The sequence below is a fragment of the Portunus trituberculatus genome, chromosome 21, assembly GCF_017591435.1.
Source record: "Portunus trituberculatus isolate SZX2019 chromosome 21, ASM1759143v1, whole genome shotgun sequence".
NCBI lineage: Eukaryota > Metazoa > Arthropoda > Malacostraca > Decapoda > Portunidae > Portunus > Portunus trituberculatus.
The window spans coordinates 4,856,875-4,875,605 of NC_059275.1; the positions used below are offsets into that span (position 1 = coordinate 4,856,875).

At 45.0% G+C, this 18,731-nt stretch overlaps 1 protein-coding gene across 1 annotated transcript in view; it reads left to right on the forward strand.

Annotated features, from left to right (window-relative positions):
- The window catches only part of LOC123506913 (BTB/POZ domain-containing protein 6-A-like), a 17,996-nt gene extending 401 nt beyond the window's left edge, over positions 1-17,595 (forward strand). Inside the window, exons 2-6 of the mRNA XM_045259320.1 lie at positions 3,170-3,354; positions 7,736-7,969; positions 11,431-11,526; positions 15,345-15,478; positions 15,910-17,595. Coding sequence (XP_045115255.1) covers positions 3,170-3,354; positions 7,736-7,969; positions 11,431-11,526; positions 15,345-15,478; positions 15,910-16,255 — 995 coding nt within the window. The 3' untranslated portion in view covers positions 16,256-17,595. The remainder of the gene's footprint in view (positions 1-3,169; positions 3,355-7,735; positions 7,970-11,430; positions 11,527-15,344; positions 15,479-15,909) is intronic.
- The last annotated feature ends 1,136 nt before the right edge of the window (positions 17,596-18,731 follow it).

Here is an 18,731-nt window from a genome sequence, read left to right on the forward strand (position 1 = left end):
TGTAGCCTGTAGAGTGTGTATGGTGCCTGTGTACTGCTGGGGAAGGTGCCGGAATTGTGTCTGTGGTGTGTGGTATGCTGAGGAGTGCTGAGAGGAAGGTGGGAGGTTGTGTCGTCATGTGCTGTGTGATGTGTGTGTGTGTGTGGCTGGGAAGTACCAGGGAGCGTACATAGGCGTGTCTCTATGTGGTGTGGGTGGTGAGTGTCAGAGTAGAGCTGGGTTTGGATGGCGAGCGACCTTGAGGCCTAACCTTGCCGAGTGAACTTTCCCCGCTGACAAGCAAATACTACATCTTGTTCCGCGTTTCTTCTGTCCCCAGGTAGCCAAGTTCGTAGTGGTGACGCTACCGCACATATACGCACCTACACTCCTGCACTCGCACACACGCCTGCACACACACACACACACACACACACACACACACACACACACACACACACACACACACCGCCTTGTGTAGTGGTTAGCACGCTCGTCTCACAACCGAGAGGGTCCGGGTTCGAGTCCCGGAAAGCGGCGAGACAAATGGGCAAGTCTTAATGTGTAGCCCCTGTTCACCTAGCAGTAAATAGGTACGGGATGTAACTCGAAGGCTTGTGGCCTCGCTTTCCCGGTGTGTGGAGTGTGTTGTGGTCTCAGTCCTACCCGAAGATCGGTCTATGACCTCTGAGCTCGCTCCGTAATGGGGAAGGTTAGCTCGGTGACCAGCAGACGACCATGGTGAATTACACACGTCACGTGCATCCTAGCTCACCACACTCACACTTGTATATACGACATAAACTGCATAAAACAACTGAATAAATAACGTTCACACACACACACACACACACACACACACACACACACACACACACACACACAACGGTGCCTCTGAAAACTCATGATGTAGTGATTTAAGTTCATTTTAATTGATATAATTAGAGAAATAAAAAGTGAATATAAAAAAATCTGTAAAAAAATAAAGTGAATATGAAAATCTGCAATGTTCCGTACTCCTGTGACAGGTTTTGACAATGGCGATCAGTCACTGCGCCGCCGCTTCCCGCGTGACTGTTCCTGTAATTACCGCACACTCGTCAGTCTCACAATTGTTAAATGCTAATTACTCAGACCTGCCACTCTTATTTCATTAACGGTGTCCCCGCTTTGCTTCCGCGTGATGACAGGTATGGGCGACGCGTCAGTGGTATTACTGTTATTGGTGTTTTAGTTCCTGTACAACAATAAATGCTTTTGAAGAATAGGAATCGTGTTTTAAATGATAATCTGAACATACAAAAGTTTTAAATGCCGTGTCCTATATTCTCCAGAACTTTAAATAACCAAAATAAATCACACACTTATATATTAACCTGTTTACGCAACGAGGACGTGTGACACTATCGTTATCTCCTCACCACCTCGTGACTACACACACACACACACACACACACACACACACACACACACACACACACACACACACACTACACGTTGCCTATAACTACCAGGTCACTAATTCCTCTTGCTCATGAGTAAGAAATAGTACTGTTATTTCCTGCCCGTAGTTTGAAAGAATCGAGACGGAGTGAGTGCTGTCCCGAGCATTGCCAAGTGGACGAGTGTTGGCATTATAGATATTCAACATATGGTAGGTTGACGTTTGGTGCTTGACACATTTCCTGGGTGCATGTTATCACACACACACACACACACACACACACACACACACACACATCCGGGGGTGGATATAACCTTAATCTATTTCTATATTGTTCCCTCACACGTAGTCTCCTGGTGGTAATGTTAGTGGTGGTGGTAGTGGTGATGGTAATTGTAGTGTTGGTAGTAGCAGTGGTGGTGGTAATGGTAGTAGTAATAATGATAACAGTAGTTGAAAAAATAATAGTAACAGCAGCGGTAGTAGTAGTAGTGGCAGACTCACACGTGTAAGTCACCAGATAACCACATATTCCACCACACATACAAACACACACAACTCCCTCCCTCTTTCCCTCTCCTCATCCCCACCAACATAAAGTCAAACCTATCCCACACACACCTGACATATTAATAAGGTATGGACGCGGCGCCTAAATCTAGCACATCAACTGACACTGGTTGATTTTAATGAGAGGCTGAACATCCACATCGTTACGAGAGATTAATTAATTATGCAGCTCAATACGGGCTGGAATCTGGCACTCCCGAAATACTCAGGCTTATTAGATCAAAGCACGACAGACAGACGAGCTATTATTTTAACATGTCGCAGCTGAAACTATTAATTTGAATGATAAATGTAATGTAAATAGTGAATGAGGGTTAAAAAGAGCTGTAGATGAGTCATGCAACACAGTGACAGCTAGGGAAGGTGAGAGAAAGCTTGGTGAACTGAACTTGACGCAGGAAGGAGGGAAGTTTTATTATTGACTTGTTTTGGGTTTGACAGGGACTTGACAAGAGAGAGGAATAACACAGCAAGGTCTTTTTGGGTAGCTTAGAATAGACGGACGGGTGACAGATGAATAAGAAGGCAGAGGGTGAAATGCCAACCTCTTTTGTAATGGTGGCTTGGAATAGATGGGTAGCGACAGATGAATGGAGCTGTATATATGTAGAGAGAAAGGAAGTTGAGCTGGTGTGGCAAGTAAGAGGCAAAACTGACAAGACATTTTAGGTGCTTTGTATTTTCCGGTAGAATCACAGATGGTGGTAACGAATGTGTGGTAAATGAGACCTGATCGACTGACTGATTGATTTATTGGCTACTTAATGGATTGTTAGGTTAAAAAGAAGCGTCAACAAGGAAGACAGAAAGTAACGTTTATACAGTATAATCGTGACTTACAATACCAACTGAGGCAACGAGAAAAGCGGGAGTAACCAAGAATAAACAGCAAATATTATGGAAGAGCATCGGTGCTCAAGCAGGTAAGTAAAGCATTCACCTGGCCTTGAGAGACAGGTGTGGCAGGGGGAGGCAAGGTCAAGGGTGGTGGGGTGGTGGCGGCGGTGGTGACAGGGATGAAGGTGGTGGATGAAGCAATACTTGTGGTGTCGACGCATACACTTAGCTGGCGACAGAGATGACAGACAAGGGCTGGAGTGAGAACAAAGAGCAAGTACAAGGACAAGGACTCTCAGGACATGAATAAAAACGCCTTTACTCTTTTTTGCCCAGCAGGGAAGGGGGGTGGTGGTGGTGGTGGTGGTGGCGGCGGCGGCGGCGACGGTGAAGGGAAGAACGAGAAGAGGCTGCCCTGGCAACACGAGCAAGGATCCCCTGGGCAGCGTGTGGCGGCCCTCCTGCTCTCCCCGCGCCTCTCTGACCTCACCATAACATTCCCCGGCAGACACAACCCAGTCAAGGTGAGGCTAAGAATAATTTCAAGGCCACAACCTTTAGGCCTATTCTTTTGGTCCATTCAGTTACTCGCTTGCCAACTCAACCTTTTGTTTGCTCACACATTTACTTACTAATTTATTCACTCCTATTTTCTTTCATTCCTTTCCACCAATCGCTTTCAGTCACTAAGCTCACTAACTCGCTCAGACAACTATACAGTGACTCATTCGCACACCCAATCATTTACTCATCCATCTAACCACTCACTCACTCACAACACGGAACAAACTAAACTAAATCAGCAAACTTCACAATCTCTCTGTTTCACATTTCTGCTTTCATAACTTGTCATCGTGTCCGCGTTCTTTCACTTATTGCCTGATATTGCTGCGTCGGAGTCACGGTCACCTGCATTCTCCCACCTTGCCTCACCACCGTCAGAAATCGAACGATGTATGTTAGAGGAAAAATTTAAATACCCTTCATTATACTAGACTACGTGAAGGTCAGTCACCCCAATAGGATTCAGGATGGGGTAGATCAAGTTCCGTGGGGCCACCTGCTTTACCTTACCCTAATGTAACGTAAGCTAACCACACTTCATGCAACCTAACCTAACCAAACTGAACTGAACTATAAACCTAACCCAATCTAATCAAACCAGACTAAACCAGACCAAACCTGCCTTACCCATGCTTAGCGTTACCTGACTTTATCTCCTCGACACAAAAACCAACATTAATTCAACGTAACCCAACATTACCTAAATATACCTAACGCTAATCAAACCCAATTAAACTAAACCTAAACGAACTAATTCAACATAACATTACGACACTAAACCAACCCAACCCAACCCAAACCAAACGAACCCACCTAACCTAACAAGCCACACAGAAATGACCACTACAGCATTTCCAGACATCGTGATGCGTATAATCGCTTGCATTACTAAGACTACATCAATTTCCCCCAGTATTTGCATAGCTAACTGAGTCCCCTGGCAGGATTATAATCAGCGCAATCAGAGACTAATAACATCCCAGCATGTGGTAACCCTGCCTCCCCTGTGCCGCCGTGAACCTAGTAGGGGTAGGTAGGGCAGTGAAGGGAGGCAGAGGTAGCAGAAGGGTAGTGTTGACCAGGCAGAGGTAGCTCAGACAAAGGGGAGTATTGAAGTAGTAATGGTCACACAAGGATATTGAGAGACATACAAGGAGAGTGGTGGGGTTCGTGATGGTGTGGCAGGGTTAGTAATGTCCAGACAGGGAAAGGGATGTCCAGATAAGGGTAGTGATGGCCAGGCAGGGAAAAATGGCCAGGTAAGGGTAGTGAAATGAATAGTAGCCAGGGTTACTGATGGCCAAGTAGAGTAAGGGATGGCCAGGCAAGGGAGATAGTCAAGTGGGGATAATAATGGCCAGGCAGGGGGAATAATGGCCAGGAAGGATAGTGGTGGTCTGGGAGGGAAAATAATGGCCAAGTAATGGAAAATGATGGCCAGGGAAGGGAAATAATGGTCTGATAGGGGGTAATACTGGCCAGTCATGGAAAATAATGGTCTGGCTAAGGAAATAATGGCTAGGAATAGAAAATAATAGTCTCGCCAAGAAAGGGAAATAATGTCTGGCAGTGGGAAATAATAGTCAAACAGGACAGGGGAAATAATGGCCGGAGAAGGATAGTGATGGCTAGGGAGGTAAAAAATGGCTAGTAGTCGTCACCATTAACTCACCGCTATTCAGACAACGTAGTCTTTGTGATCGGGAAATGACAACCAGTAATCCCAGTGGCAATGTTGGCAAGGTACTGGTGACTTACTGGTTACTGGTGGCGCTGGTGGACTGGCTGTCTCTACTGAGGAGGTAACGTGCAGTAGCTTTAGTTAGGGTAGGGTAGGGTAGGGTAGGTTGGGTTAGGTTGGATTAGGTTAGGTTGGGTTAGGTTGGGTTTGGTTAGGCTAGGTTAGGTTGGTTAGATTAGATTATGTTGGTTAGGTTAGGTTATGTTGGTTAAGTTAGGTTAGGTTAGGTTGGGTTGGGTTGGGTTTGTTTTGGGATGGGTTAGGTTAGGTTAGGTTAGGTTGACAGGAAAGTGAAGAGATGTAAAATGACTTCTACAGTTGATAACCTCCAAAACACAAGGAAATATTCATGTTTTCCGCTCAAGCATGAGAGAGAGAGAGAGAGAGAGAGAGAGAGAGAGAGAGAGAGAGAGAGAGAGCAAGAAAGATCCCATGACTCACCTAGCAAACACCCTCGTCTGACCTCCATCTTCCCTATCCTCCCCATCTTCCCCATCTCCACTCCCTCTCTCCCCGTGACCTTCCCCCTTCCACCCTCCCCCCTACACCCCCGGCGGCCCAGCACTGATCCTTCTCTGATTCCTCCTTTGGACGACTCAAGGCCCGGCGAGGCGAGTTCGATGACACTCACACTGCCTTATATTAAATTCTTGCAAGCTTTCAACACAGAGAGAGAGAGAGAGAGAGAGAGAGAGAGAGAGAGAGAGAGAAAGCAATGCGGAAGGATCAGGGATTTTTTTTCTTCTTTTCTTTGTTTTTCTTTTTTTTTAACATCCAGGCTGCTTTTCCTATTTACTTTCTTTTTATGCTCGTCATTGTGAAGGTAATGGTGTGTGTGTGTGTGTGTGTGTGTGTGTGTGTGTGTGTGTGTAGTAGTAGTAGTAGTAGTAGTAGTAGTAGTAGTAGTAGTAGTAGTAGTAGTAGTAGTAGTAGTAGTAGTAGTAGTAGTAGTAGTAGTAGCAGTAGTAGTAGCAGCAGTAGTAGTAGTAGTCGTAGCAGCAGTAGCAGTAGTAGTAGTAGTCGTAGCAGCAGTAGCAGTAGTAGTCGTAGCAGCAGTAGCAGTTATAGTAGTAACAGTAACAGCAGTAGCAGCAGCAGCAGCAGTAGTAGTAGTAGTAGTAGTAGTAGTAGTAGTAGTAGTAGTAGTAGTAGTAGTAACAGTAGCAGTGGTAGTAGTAGCAGCAGCAACAGCAATAACAGTAGTAGTAATAGTAACACTAGCAGCAGTAATAGCAAAGTAGTAGTAGTAGTAGTAGTAGTAGTAGTAGTAGTAGTAACAGTAGCAGTAACAGCAATAATAGTAGTAATAGTAACACTAGCAGCAGTAATAGCAGAAGTAGTAGTAGTAGTAGTAGTAACAGTAGCAGTAACAGCAATAATAGTAGTAATAGTAACACTAGCAGCAGTAATAGCAGAAGTAGCAGTAGCAGTAGCAGTAGCAACAGCAGTAGTAGTAGTAATAGTAGCAGTATTAATAGCAATAGCAGTAGCAGCAGTAGTAGTAAGCGATCACACACTATTTTCTTCCTTGTTCCTTTCCTTCCTACTCCACCGCTCGGCCTCCACACCCTCCACATACAATCCACTCCTTTAATCCACACACCCCTGAGCCTCCCTGGCCTGCCTCGTAATCCACACAACTCAAGACCTTCCACCCTCCGTTCCTCTTCCGCTTGTTCCCGCCCGTGCCTTGCCCTTGCCACTGAAGGAGAGGAGTAAAGAGGAACGAGGCATCAGTAAGCTAAAACAGTGCTCTTTCTTTACCCTCCTGTTGTCTGTTCCTTCTTTCACATTTTTGTGGCATGAAGTGTGTGGGTAGCTTTATATTTTCATTGTTTTTTATATTTATTTTCTATTCTTTTATTACTCTTGTTATTTTTGTTATCTACAGTGGTTCTTCTTCTTAATATTGTTCGATTCCTCTATTATCTTTTATTATTCCTTCTTCACTAATGTCACGTTCTCTTTATCTCATTTTTTTATTCTATTTTATTTTTCTCCCGTCTCTGTTGTTGTCGGTCTCGCTATAGCTGTCACATTCTCTCGTTCTCGTTTTTCCATTATCACAATCTCGGGGTTTTTTCGTTCTTTTTATTTATTTTCATCTACTCTTACTCTACTATAACTGTCACGTTCTTCCATTATCTCTTTTTTTTTTCCTTCATTAACTTCACTCTTACTACTGCTGTTACATTCTCCACTTATCTCAATTTTTCCATTCTCACTTTTCTCTCCACCTCGTCGTCCATCTCCAGTCCTTCACGATCCATCTAGCACATCCCTTCACCTTCCCCAGCTTACATCTCGGTAAATCTCCGCCCCACTCAACGTTAACCATCCTTCCCCACCACCTGCTCGCCCTCTCTCCGTCTTGCTCCTCTTCTCAACTGCCCCATTGCTTCTCCTCACACTGCCTGTATCTCCTCTCGCCTGTCTCATCCTTACAATTTTCCCTCATCACCCCTTCACAGGTAAATAGACGCCTCGTGCCTCACCTCTACGCTCCTCACCTGTCTTACCATTTCGCTCACCACCACCATAATTTCCTGCCTCATATTAGCAACATTTTCTCCCCTCACTCCCTCTCCCTCCCCCCTTAGGCCCACCGAATGGTCCTGGCAATGCACTCCCCCGTGCTGGAGGCGGCGCTGTACCGAGGGATGGGGCCAGGGCTGCAGGTGCTGGTCAGTGAGGACCCTCCCGAGGCGTTCCTGTGGCTGCTGCGTCACATGTACCGCGGCCCTGCCCCCCTGCCCTCCCTCGGCCTGGCCCTGCAGCTGGCTGTGCTCGCCAAGAAATACCAGGTTGCCGCCCTCGCCAAGCAGTGCTCCGAGGTGAGTGTGGGAGAGTCAAAGATAACACTAGCGCACGCACCCCATCCACCCCCTCCCTTCTCTCTCCCTCTCTCTCCCTCCCTCTCCCTCTCTCTCTCTCTCTCTCTCTCTCTCTCTCTCTCTCTCTCTCTCTCTCTCAAACATAATGCATAATTGCAAGTGTTTGAAACAATGTCGGGATGATGAAAGATTCCTTTGATATCATTAAATCTACATTAATTAGAGCTTGGTCTCGACGAGCTACGTAATTAACAATTAAGGGAGGCTCGGAGATGGTATCCGCGGCCTTCCAGTTGCACTGTTGTCGTTGTGAGGATGTCGCAGCAACAGACCTCGAACCTCCAGCAGGCAAGCGTAAGACAACACCGCCCCCATGGTGTGCTGGGCTGGCTTTCCGGAACACTGGAATCCTGCGAGGCGCGGCAAGTGATGAATATGCTTCTTCACTTTTTAGTAGGCTCACCTCCCCGTCCCCTTCATTTTAGAGACTGGACATGTAGATGACAAGTACGCGTATCGGCAGTGTCATCTCTGTGTCCCAGGTGACCTTCAAGGAGACCTTCCGCGCCATGCACTCAAGGCGCCGGCTGCAACAAGCCATCAACTGAAGGTACTTTCAGACTTCACCACCAGGTCCCATCTCTCTATAGGTTCCTATGAGCGTTAAATTCATAATCTTAGTTTTAAAAGCCTTAAGCTTCACTTGCCACCTGCGTCTACAAAACGGAAAAAAAAAAGATAACTACCCGTCCATAAGCGTCCCGTGAAGTCCATCGCGGCGGGAGCCTCTGGTCTTGAGAGGCAGGGAGATGAGACGGTTGTCTGTGTTGGACAGCACTGTGGGGCGCCTTGGAGGCAAATAAAGTAAATATTCCACAGCAAGAAACCTAAGCCTGATCCCGAGCCAGGAGATGTGTCTGTTTGATTCACACACTGAGAGCTTCTGCCTGCCACAAGCAGGTGCTGTTGCTGCTGAGGGCTATCACAAGGCGTGGCGTCAGGCTCTGCTCGGAAGGAGTAGCATATCAGGTGGTGTGGCCCCGCTCTCATGATAAAAACAAAAACTGAAGACGTTGAACCTTTTTTTCTTTTCTTTTTAAAAATACTGCTGACGGTGGAAAGGAAAGGACTCGACAGTGGTTTGAAGGCTCCGAGTGATCGTTTTTTGTGGGTTCACTCAACTTTTTCCTCCTATTAACTGAAACATCTAAAAGTGTCTACAGCTGCCCGAAGAAGAAGTGAGCCTTGCTGCGAGTAGTGTCGCGTTATCCTACCCTGTTACCTTCCTGACGTTGCTGCTCCGGAACTGCATCTTTACGGCGCCACCACGAGCAGCAGGTCCCCAAGGCTTGGGGCGCAATGTTACGGGAGTGAAGAGAGCAATTGTCTGGCTTTTAATGTGCCTTTCAGTACAGAGGATCCAATACACAGCAGTCACTCTTTTCATGATTACCAATGTCAAGATGTTTTCTAGATTTCCTCAGGACAGACATTCTTTCCAGGGTGGCAGATGGCAGAGTCCCGCCGTTCCCGCTCCAATATCACCCACCGTGGCTAAAAATCGACTTCGTTGCGTGGCAGCTTCACCTTCAGGTTATTTTCCCTTTCCGCCCTGGCCACTCCTTGGTGCTCCTCGCGTCCTTGTGGTGTGTTTATGCCGAGTCTTCACTGCACACAGCCCGCGGCGCCTCAACAGCGGGGGCGAGGCATACTTCAGCAGACCCACGGCGTCTTTCTCGAGGTGATCCCTGGGGCATGTGTTGCTGGTGTGAGTGTGCAGGGCAGGCTGCTACACTTCTGTCCACACTGTTGCTGAGGTGGTGTCCCGGTGGTGGTGGTTATGCTCGACGGTGTTAACTGTTTGAAGGATGTCCATGAAGTTGCGTATAGCCTAATGATCTGTCAGCTGGCCTCCCCTTCCGCCTTTTCTCCATCTGGCTTTAGTCTTCCGAAACAGAGAGGCTCCCATCCAGCACACCCATGACAAATGCATCAGTCAGCTCAGCATGCGTCAGATAGATGTAGTGAGCGAGCCCCGAAACCACTATGAGCTGGCTAAAGGCCCAATATCTCACAATAATTGCGTCGTTCTGGCAACTGAGCGGCGTGCGAGGCTGAAGTCATGTCTTGGCAGTGGTGACTTTGTCTGTTTCTTGTTTGTTTAGTTAATCGATAAGCTTTGAAATCCCTAGCTTGTAACTATTGTTTTTTTTCCCTCTATGATGAATTCTTTATTTGATAAGGAGGAAGCATCATCTTGCATAACGAAGCATACTTTGTACGCACTTCAATTTCAGCCTCGTGACGCATTCCCCGCCTGGTGCTCATCCACAATGCTAATCTCCTTACCCTTGGTCTTTAACACTTCAGCAGGTAACACATCACGCGGTGGAGCACAGTCAGCAGTTCCCTTCGTCAGGAACTTGTTTATCATCCAACACTGTTAAGAGTTGGGACAGTTGCCGTAGCGGGATTGACGCCTCCTGCTGAGGGATTAGGCCAAAGAGCAACACCAAGTAGCGCCAAACTTCACCATACGGCGTCATTCCTGCCTGCATGCACCACCTCACACTGGGCCGCGCTGCACCACCGCCTCGACCCGCCCGTCCCCAGAGCACCACCCATCCAGCCCCTGAGCACCACCACGCCGCCGCGCCGTCCATCTCGCCGCGCTGGATGGCTCAGGGTTGCAGCCGCTGTCCTGCCGCCTATCCATTTCACTTCTAAGTCACCGGCACTACATTTTTACATCGACAGCACGGAGACAATTTGAGATCGATTTCACAGGACGTCGCAGTGCCCTCCACCTCTCCTCCTCATCATCCTCTACCTCCCCTCCATCCCCTCTCCATTCCCTCCCGTCCTCCTTCCGTCCCCTGCCCACCTCTAACTCTCCTTCCCTTTCTACGATGCCTTGTGGCCTTGCCGAGGTGATTAACATTCAACCCTGCCGCAGCCATTAGCAGGGGCGACGCGGCAGTCTCCGTGGTGGACGCCTTCCTTTTCGCCCAGATTTCCGCAGCGACAGCTAATTAATCGCTCCCAGACGACGGGGGCAGGCGGGGGTCGCGCGGCCACAGTTTTATCTTCTTACAGGAGGCTAATACTCGACAGGGAAAAAAACAGCTTGCCTAAATCTGGTTAAGCTGCAGGCAATCTCTCTCTCTCTCTCTCTCTCTCTCTCTCTCTCTCTCTCTCTCTCTCTCTATCGGAATACAATATCAGTTTCATAAAATTATAGACTCCACTCAGCAACGTGTGATTTACCAAGAGCGCCTCCTTTTCTCCTCTTCCTCCCTCTTTAATACTACTCCTTCCCCACTCCTCAACAAATCCTTCCCACAATAACTTTCCTCCCCATCCTTCCCTCTCTATTATTCCCTCCACCTTGCCTTCTCCCTACATCTCTCTCCTTCCACTCACAGCACTCCCTCACAACACTCTCCCTCTCTCTTTCACAGTACCTCCAGGACCACGTGGCTCGCAGCACAGTACTTAGCATCTATAATGTAGCCACAGCTCTCAAGGATCCCAAACTGTTACTACGGTGCATTAAGGTACAGTGCTGAATTTTTATATATTTTTGCTTATCTATTTCTTTTTTTCTCTATCTATGTATGTATCTGTTTATTTATCTGTCTTATCTGGTTATCTATTTTCATCCGTCTTTTGCTTTCTATCTTTATCTTGTTTTTTTTTTTTTACACGTTAAATTTGTTTGTTTTTTATTCTATTTTTTTTTCATTCGTTTACTTGTTTATATTTCTGTGTTGTTTTTATTTCTATTTTTTCATTCGTTCATTCTTGACTTTATATATATATATATATATATATATATATATATATATATATATATATATATATATATATATATATATATATATATATATATATATATATATTTCTCTCTCTCTCTCTCTCTCTCTCTCTCTCTCTCTCTCTCTCTCTCATTGTTTTCATTGATTTTTCTTTATTTTTGCTGTCTGGACTACTATGACCACCACCATCACACACCACCAAATCAACACACATAACGCACCACCACCACCACCACCACTCCATCGCGCTTCGTTAAGTCATTAGTGGAAGCGGAATCAAGCAGGAGCATCATTCCCGCCACTGTTTTTTTTCCCGTGCTCGCTGATCTGTTAATTGTCTTGGAATGGGAATGGGAATTGCTCTGCGGGCTGGAATGGCGAGGTGGGCACTGGATTCCATTAGTGTTCCTCCAGTCCGCGGCGACGAGATGAGATGAGAGAGTTTAAACCATCACTTCCAATCGTCGTGTGCTATTTGACTCCCTATCCTAAATGCAATCACTCCTTATTTAAACTCTACTGTATTTCTCCTCTTAACTCTTCCCTATGTTACAGTTCGCAGCACTAAAAGTAATCTATGTATTATCTATAAGCAACAGCAAGAGGATAGAAAAATAAGACTAGATTCTGCAATGTCTAGGCGGTGTAATATTTGGAAGTGGGTGAAGAGCAGGCAAGAAGAAAAGGACACAGTGAGGAGGAGAATAGTAATCAAGGAAAGATGTGCAAAATAAATGAAAGGTTTAATTGGTACTTCTATCCATCCCCCGCCTCCCCTAGCACCTCTCCAATTTTTCCCCCTCTATATGAACTTCTTACTTTATATTAATACCTTCCCACTGCTTCCCCCAAAATTAACCCATGATTTAATACTTACATCTCTCTCTCTCTCTCTCTCTCTCTCTCTCTCTCTCTCTCTCTCTCTCTCTCTCTCTCTCTCTCTCTCTCTCTCTCTCTCTCTCTCTCTCTCTCTCCATAACGCTCCCACTCTCTCCTTTGATATATTTACTTAACTCTTTGACTGCTTCTCAAGATTAATTTCTCCGGTACTATGGTATAAGTTTCACTATATTCTAGATAGCGTTAAAGGATAGCGTTAATCTTACGGGTACTATTTATCTATTTTTTAACCAAGTAGTGTTAAGGTTATCGTAATGAGAGAGCAAATGTTCTTTTTTTTTTAAGAATACGAGCTTTAGAAAGACCACCCAAAATAGAGAAGACAAAAAAGGATGCTGAATTTTTGTGCACATCTTGAAAGACGCAATGAGTAGCAGCGTGTTGGCGGAGAAACGGCAAACCTGATAGTTAATGGAAGGTGGCAGAGACAAGTGAGTAAAAAGGTTTGAAAAGAGAACTAGCAGACACGGAAGATCAGCAGAATTTTATGGCCAAAAATAGAGAAAATAACAAAAAGGGAGAAAAAATGTATCCAATATCTCTGAACTTTACTGTGTTGAGAGAAACAGAAAATAGTCTAGATAAGTGACTCTCTTGAACAGACTGAGAAGTAAATTAGAAAAAAAATAAACAGCGAAAAATAAAAGAAAAAATATATCCAGCGCCTCTAGTGGGAGAAGTAGGATGCAGTGACGAAAGGACAGGAAAAAAGCAGAAAAGAAAAGGGAAAAGTAGAAGCAAGTCAACATAAGTGGTTTTTATGAACAGTGGGAGATCTACATGAAAAAAAAAAAAATAAAGAAAGAAAATAAAGGAAAATATATCAAGCGCCTCTAGTAGAAGAAGTAGGATGCAGTGAAGCAGTGACCTTATAGGAAGAAAAAAAAAAGACAGAAAAAAAACAGAAAGGAAAAAAAATCGTCCTCCGAACTTTACAGTGGATGTGTAAGAGAGGAATATCAAAACATCAACCGAACATGAAGGGAAACAAAAAAAAAAGTGAGATAGAAAACGAGAAACACGCAGCAACGGGGTCGTCATGATATCCAGGAGGGTTGTTAAAAGATTCACATCCCGAACACAGATGCGGAGGACAACACCTGACGCGGCAGTACACGATCCCAGACTCTGTGCCTTTTAAGCTCTGACTCTCTTCTCTTTCTTTTTTTATGCGCCGATCTGCAGCTTCGAGAGGAAGGGAAAAAAATATTCACACAAAAACAAAATCCGTAAAAATCTGCAGGTGTCAATAAATTAGCTGCAGGGAGAGGGGAAAGATTTAGATTAACTCAGCATTAATTTCACTGCGGAAAGGCTAAAAAAAAAAAAAAAAAAACATCCGCAATGGTGATTATAATATTGCTACTAGTGGAAAAGAGGAAATTTTACACACAATAATGTAGCGATTGTTAAAAAAAAAAATTAACAAAAAACAAGGAAAGTGGAAATATTACGCCTAAATAGAGAAACCAAACATCATTTCCACCAAAGAGTAAGAGAAAACACACAAGATTGGACAAAGTATCAATTGAGTTAAATGTAATTAGAATAGAGGAAAAATAAGAGGAAAAGAAGGGGCAGCAACGAAAGCTTATACATCAACAAATCACCATAACAGTCAAACAGAGAAAACCAAAGCTAAAAGTTACTAACAAGAAAAGAAAAAAAAGGAATTAACAAAAACAGCACACAAACAAATCGCCATAACATTCAAGCAGAGAGAAGCAAAACTAAAGTAACACCATTCAAATATAGAAAACAAGATCTTCACCATTCAAATATAGAAAACAAGATCTTCACCATTCAAATATAGGAAAAACAAGATCTGAGAGAACACGAAACAAAAGCAAAACAAGTAAAAACAAAGCAAAGTCAGTAAAAACAAAGCACTAACGGAACACGTACGAAAGAAACACACAGCCAGAAGCAAAGACAAGCGCACAATAAACGAACAGAACCAGGACAAAGAGAGGAACACCCGAGGCTTACCGCTGGAGGGACGGGAAGGGACAGGAAGGGACGGGAAGGGACAGCGAGAGACCAGGAAGGACGGAGAGGGATGGGGAGGGATAGGAAGCTGGAAAAAAAGTAGCGAGCGGAGTGGTGGTGACAGTAATGCAACAAAACAAACGCATGCAAGTGTGTCGGACGCTAATAGACGCTGCAATGGATTACCTGAAGTGTGACTGCAGTTGTTTTTAGTACAATCCATTTTTGCCTCTTCTTCTTCTTCCTACCTGTGCATCATCCTACCTCATTTTCTCTTTCAGGTAAAGTGCAACTGGTTTATTTTTTTACTTTTAAATGCGTGTACTCGTATTATTTAGGTGTATTCTCTTGTTTCTCTCTCCCTCTCCTCCCTCCCCTCCCTCTCCCTCTCTCTCTCTCTCTCTCTCTCTCTCTCTCTCTCTCTCTCTCTCTAGATCAATACCCAGTACAACAAAGGCATCACAGTAACCTGGCCGTGCATAAGAAACACGCACTGCACTACTAATACCTTCACAACCTGCACGTTCCTAACTTCATGCACTTTTCACGAATTTCACCATTGAAAATCCAGGCTATCATGTGCAATTAAGTCATCACGTGGAGGAAGGCGAGGCGGTGGTGCTATTACGTGTCAGTGTGTAATTATCCGTCATGTTACCACGCTACAGACGGTGCGAGAGAGCGGTACGGAGCTCCTGGTGTCAGCGGACGTCGGGGAGCTGGAGCGGCCTGCCTTAGCAAGTCTTCTGAAGCATCTCAAGCACGTGCCTCACTCCTTAGTCTTCCGCTGCATCATTACCTGGTGTGTGTGTGTGTGTGTGTGTGTGTGTGTGTGTGTGTGTGTGTGTGTGTGTGTGTGTGTGTGTGTGTGTGTGTGTGCGTTAGGAGGTAGGTTTTAAGCAAATGTTATATTCTCTATAAAAATTCAGTGATATGACTATCGTGTGTGTGTGTGTGTGTGTGTGTGTGTGTGTGTGTGTGTGTGTGTGTGTGTGTGTGTGTGTGTGTGTGTGTGTGTGTGTGTGTGTGTGTGTGTGTGTGTGTGTGTGTGTGTGTGTGTGTGTGTGTGTGTGTGTGTGTGTGTGTGTGTGCGTGTGTGTTTGCGCGCGCGTGTGCGTTTGCGATTTGGTTTCATAAATACGTACATTACAAAAATTAATTCACAATATAGACAATGTAACTGTGTGTGTCTGTCTGTTTGTCTATCTGTCTATCTACTATCTCTCTTCACAGGGGCCAAGTGCGCATCGCTTCCCGTGGCGTGGACCCAAATCGCAGTCTTCTGAAGGAGGAAGTGGAGGAGTTCCTGCCACGCGTCAGCTTCCTGGCCATGAGCACGCAGGACTATGTGGCGCACGTGATGCCCTCCGGCGTGTTCAGCCCTGGGGAGGACCTGGCCATCCTGCTCAACATGGCTGGGTACAAAGTTAACCTACCGCAGGAGTGCATTGTAGGAGGAGGAGGAGGAGGAGGAGGAGGACAGGAGGACAGTGGTGGTGGTGGTGGTGGTGGTGGTGGTGGTGGGTCGGTTTCCAAAGCTTTGAGTAAAAGGAAGGATCTATTCACAAAGTTCCATTGATATTTCCATTCCATTGTTTCCTCTTGCACACACACACACACACACACACACACACACACACACACACACACACACACACACACACACACACACTACAGCCATTCATCCTCGCCTCCATCGTGTCTCATCTCCAATAATATGTTCGCTCGCCACCATCTGTCACCACCACCACCGCCACCACCTCACCATCACACGAGTCTATTCTCTCACCACAGACTCAAAATTCTCACCATTCTCACCATCGTGTTTGTGCATCTGTCTTCCTCCCAGTGTGAATGACAGTGAATGATAGTGAATGATGTTACAATATCTGTGTTTTGGAATGTGATATTTTATGATCTGTGAATGAGAATGTGAAAATGAGTGACGAGAACAAATATACCGTATGAAAGTTTAACAGTTCCTATAACAAATTTTAAATGTAAAAATGCCTGAAAAAAATGTGTATAGTTACTTTTATATTGAATTCAAAGTGGAAGAATTATTCTCACCAAATGAAAACATCTGATACAAGAAAATATGTATAAAAAATAGCTTTTCCTTCAAAGTGTGATGTAATAAATGGAAAAAATTGTACAAAAAACGTAGATCATATGGTAAGTTCCTTGTAATTGTTCTACTTAGCTCAAGTTGTCCGGCACACTACACCCACACCGCTGACTGACTCACTCATAACTCACTTTCACCACCGCCACCACCACCACCACCACCACCTCTTCCCTCATCCATCACTGGGCGTCTGTCTGTAATCTATAAGTCTTTATAATCTTCCCCTTCCTTTCATATCCGACTCTACAAATCATAATATAGGTAATCCATAATCCCCATACCTCTTCTCCCTCTCTCCTCTCCCTCTCTCTCTGTCCCCTCCTTCCCTTCACATAACTCTCTCGTCCTCCTTCCGTTCCTTCCTTCCACACATAGTCTTCCTTCCCACTTACCTCCTTCACCTCCACATGCCTCCTAATTTCCTCCTTCCCTTCCACATTCTCCTCATCCCTTTCTCACTCTGAATTCCCTCCATCCATCCCCTCATCCGTCCCTCTGTCCTCTTCCTCTTCCCTCTCCTCTCCTCTATCCCTCCGTCCCTCCTCCTCTGCCTCCTCCCCTCTCTGTCTCTCCCTCCTTACTCTTCCTTCTCCTCTGCCTCTTCCTGTTCGTCTTCCAGCATGTCTCGGCAGGTTAATAAAAAGGAAGAGCAACCTCATCTCTCGCCAAGGGAACAAAGCAACTCCTACGTAAGCAAGTGAAGAAAAGTAAGGCAAAGACTGACGTGAAAATGTTGATTGTTGGAGTGAATGTGATTTTATGCTGAATACCGAACAAGTATTTTCTGAATATTTATGTGTTTTATTTCGTCACCAGATCCATCTTTTTTTGTTTTCTTTTGTTTTTTTTCTTCCGTTTTTTTTTTTTTTTTTTCTCATTGTCATCTTCCTTTTCCTCTTCTTATAACTGCTTTATTTTTTTTTTTGTGTCATTAATGTTGCCAACTTCATTACTATTAAAAACTATTAGAGATTCCTCCTCATCATCACTCTTCTCCTCCTCCTCCTCATTTTTCTTAATCTTCCTCTTCTTCTTCCTCCCACCACTACTACACCGTGACAGCAGCAATGAGTGGCAGTTGTCAATGATAACAACAACAACAACAACAACGATAGTAGTAGTAGTAGTAGTAGTAGTAGTAGTAGTAGTAGTAAAACAATAATAATAAAAATAATAATAAAAAAATAATAATAATAATGAAAATAATAACAATAAACCCAGAAAAAAAGAAGGGGGCTTGCGGGCTGGTAGGAATGAGGGCGGGGAGGGAGAGAGGAGCCCAGGAGCCCGCTATCGCCCACACTAAAACCTCCCTTATCCCACCAAGACAAAGACGCGTTTTTGAAATTACGCGGAGGCAGGTTTATGTTATCAGACTTCCTCGGCGCTGCTCAATGGCGGACAGGATGAGGGAGCGTCGATTTAGATAATGAGGGAGATACAGCGAGGCGGGGCGAGATTACTCCATGAATTGTGGGTGTGGGCGTGGCTGGTGACCTGGGGACGGGGCACCAGGCACGGACACCAGGTAAGTATTGTGGTGCAGGTATTTAGTGCAGGTGTGTGCTAATGTACAAGTTACCTGGTGAGATGGATTGCACCTGATGATCTGCTTTTTTCTTCTCTTCCTTTCTGTCAGTGTGTCTATCTCTAGTCTCTGTTTCTCTGCATGTCTTTATGTCTTTCTCTTTTCCTGTCTGTCTATATGTCTGTCTGTCCGTCTATCTATCTATCTGTCTGTCTGTCTGTCTCTCTCTCTCTCTCTCTCTCTCTCTCTCTCTCTCTCTCTCTCTCTCTCTCTCTCTCTCTCTCTCTCTCTACAGCACCATTTCTGCAATCTCCCCTCGGTCTCGTTCAGTTATTCCAATCTTACCTAGCCCGACATATCCTAACTTAACATAACATAACATAACATAACATAACATAA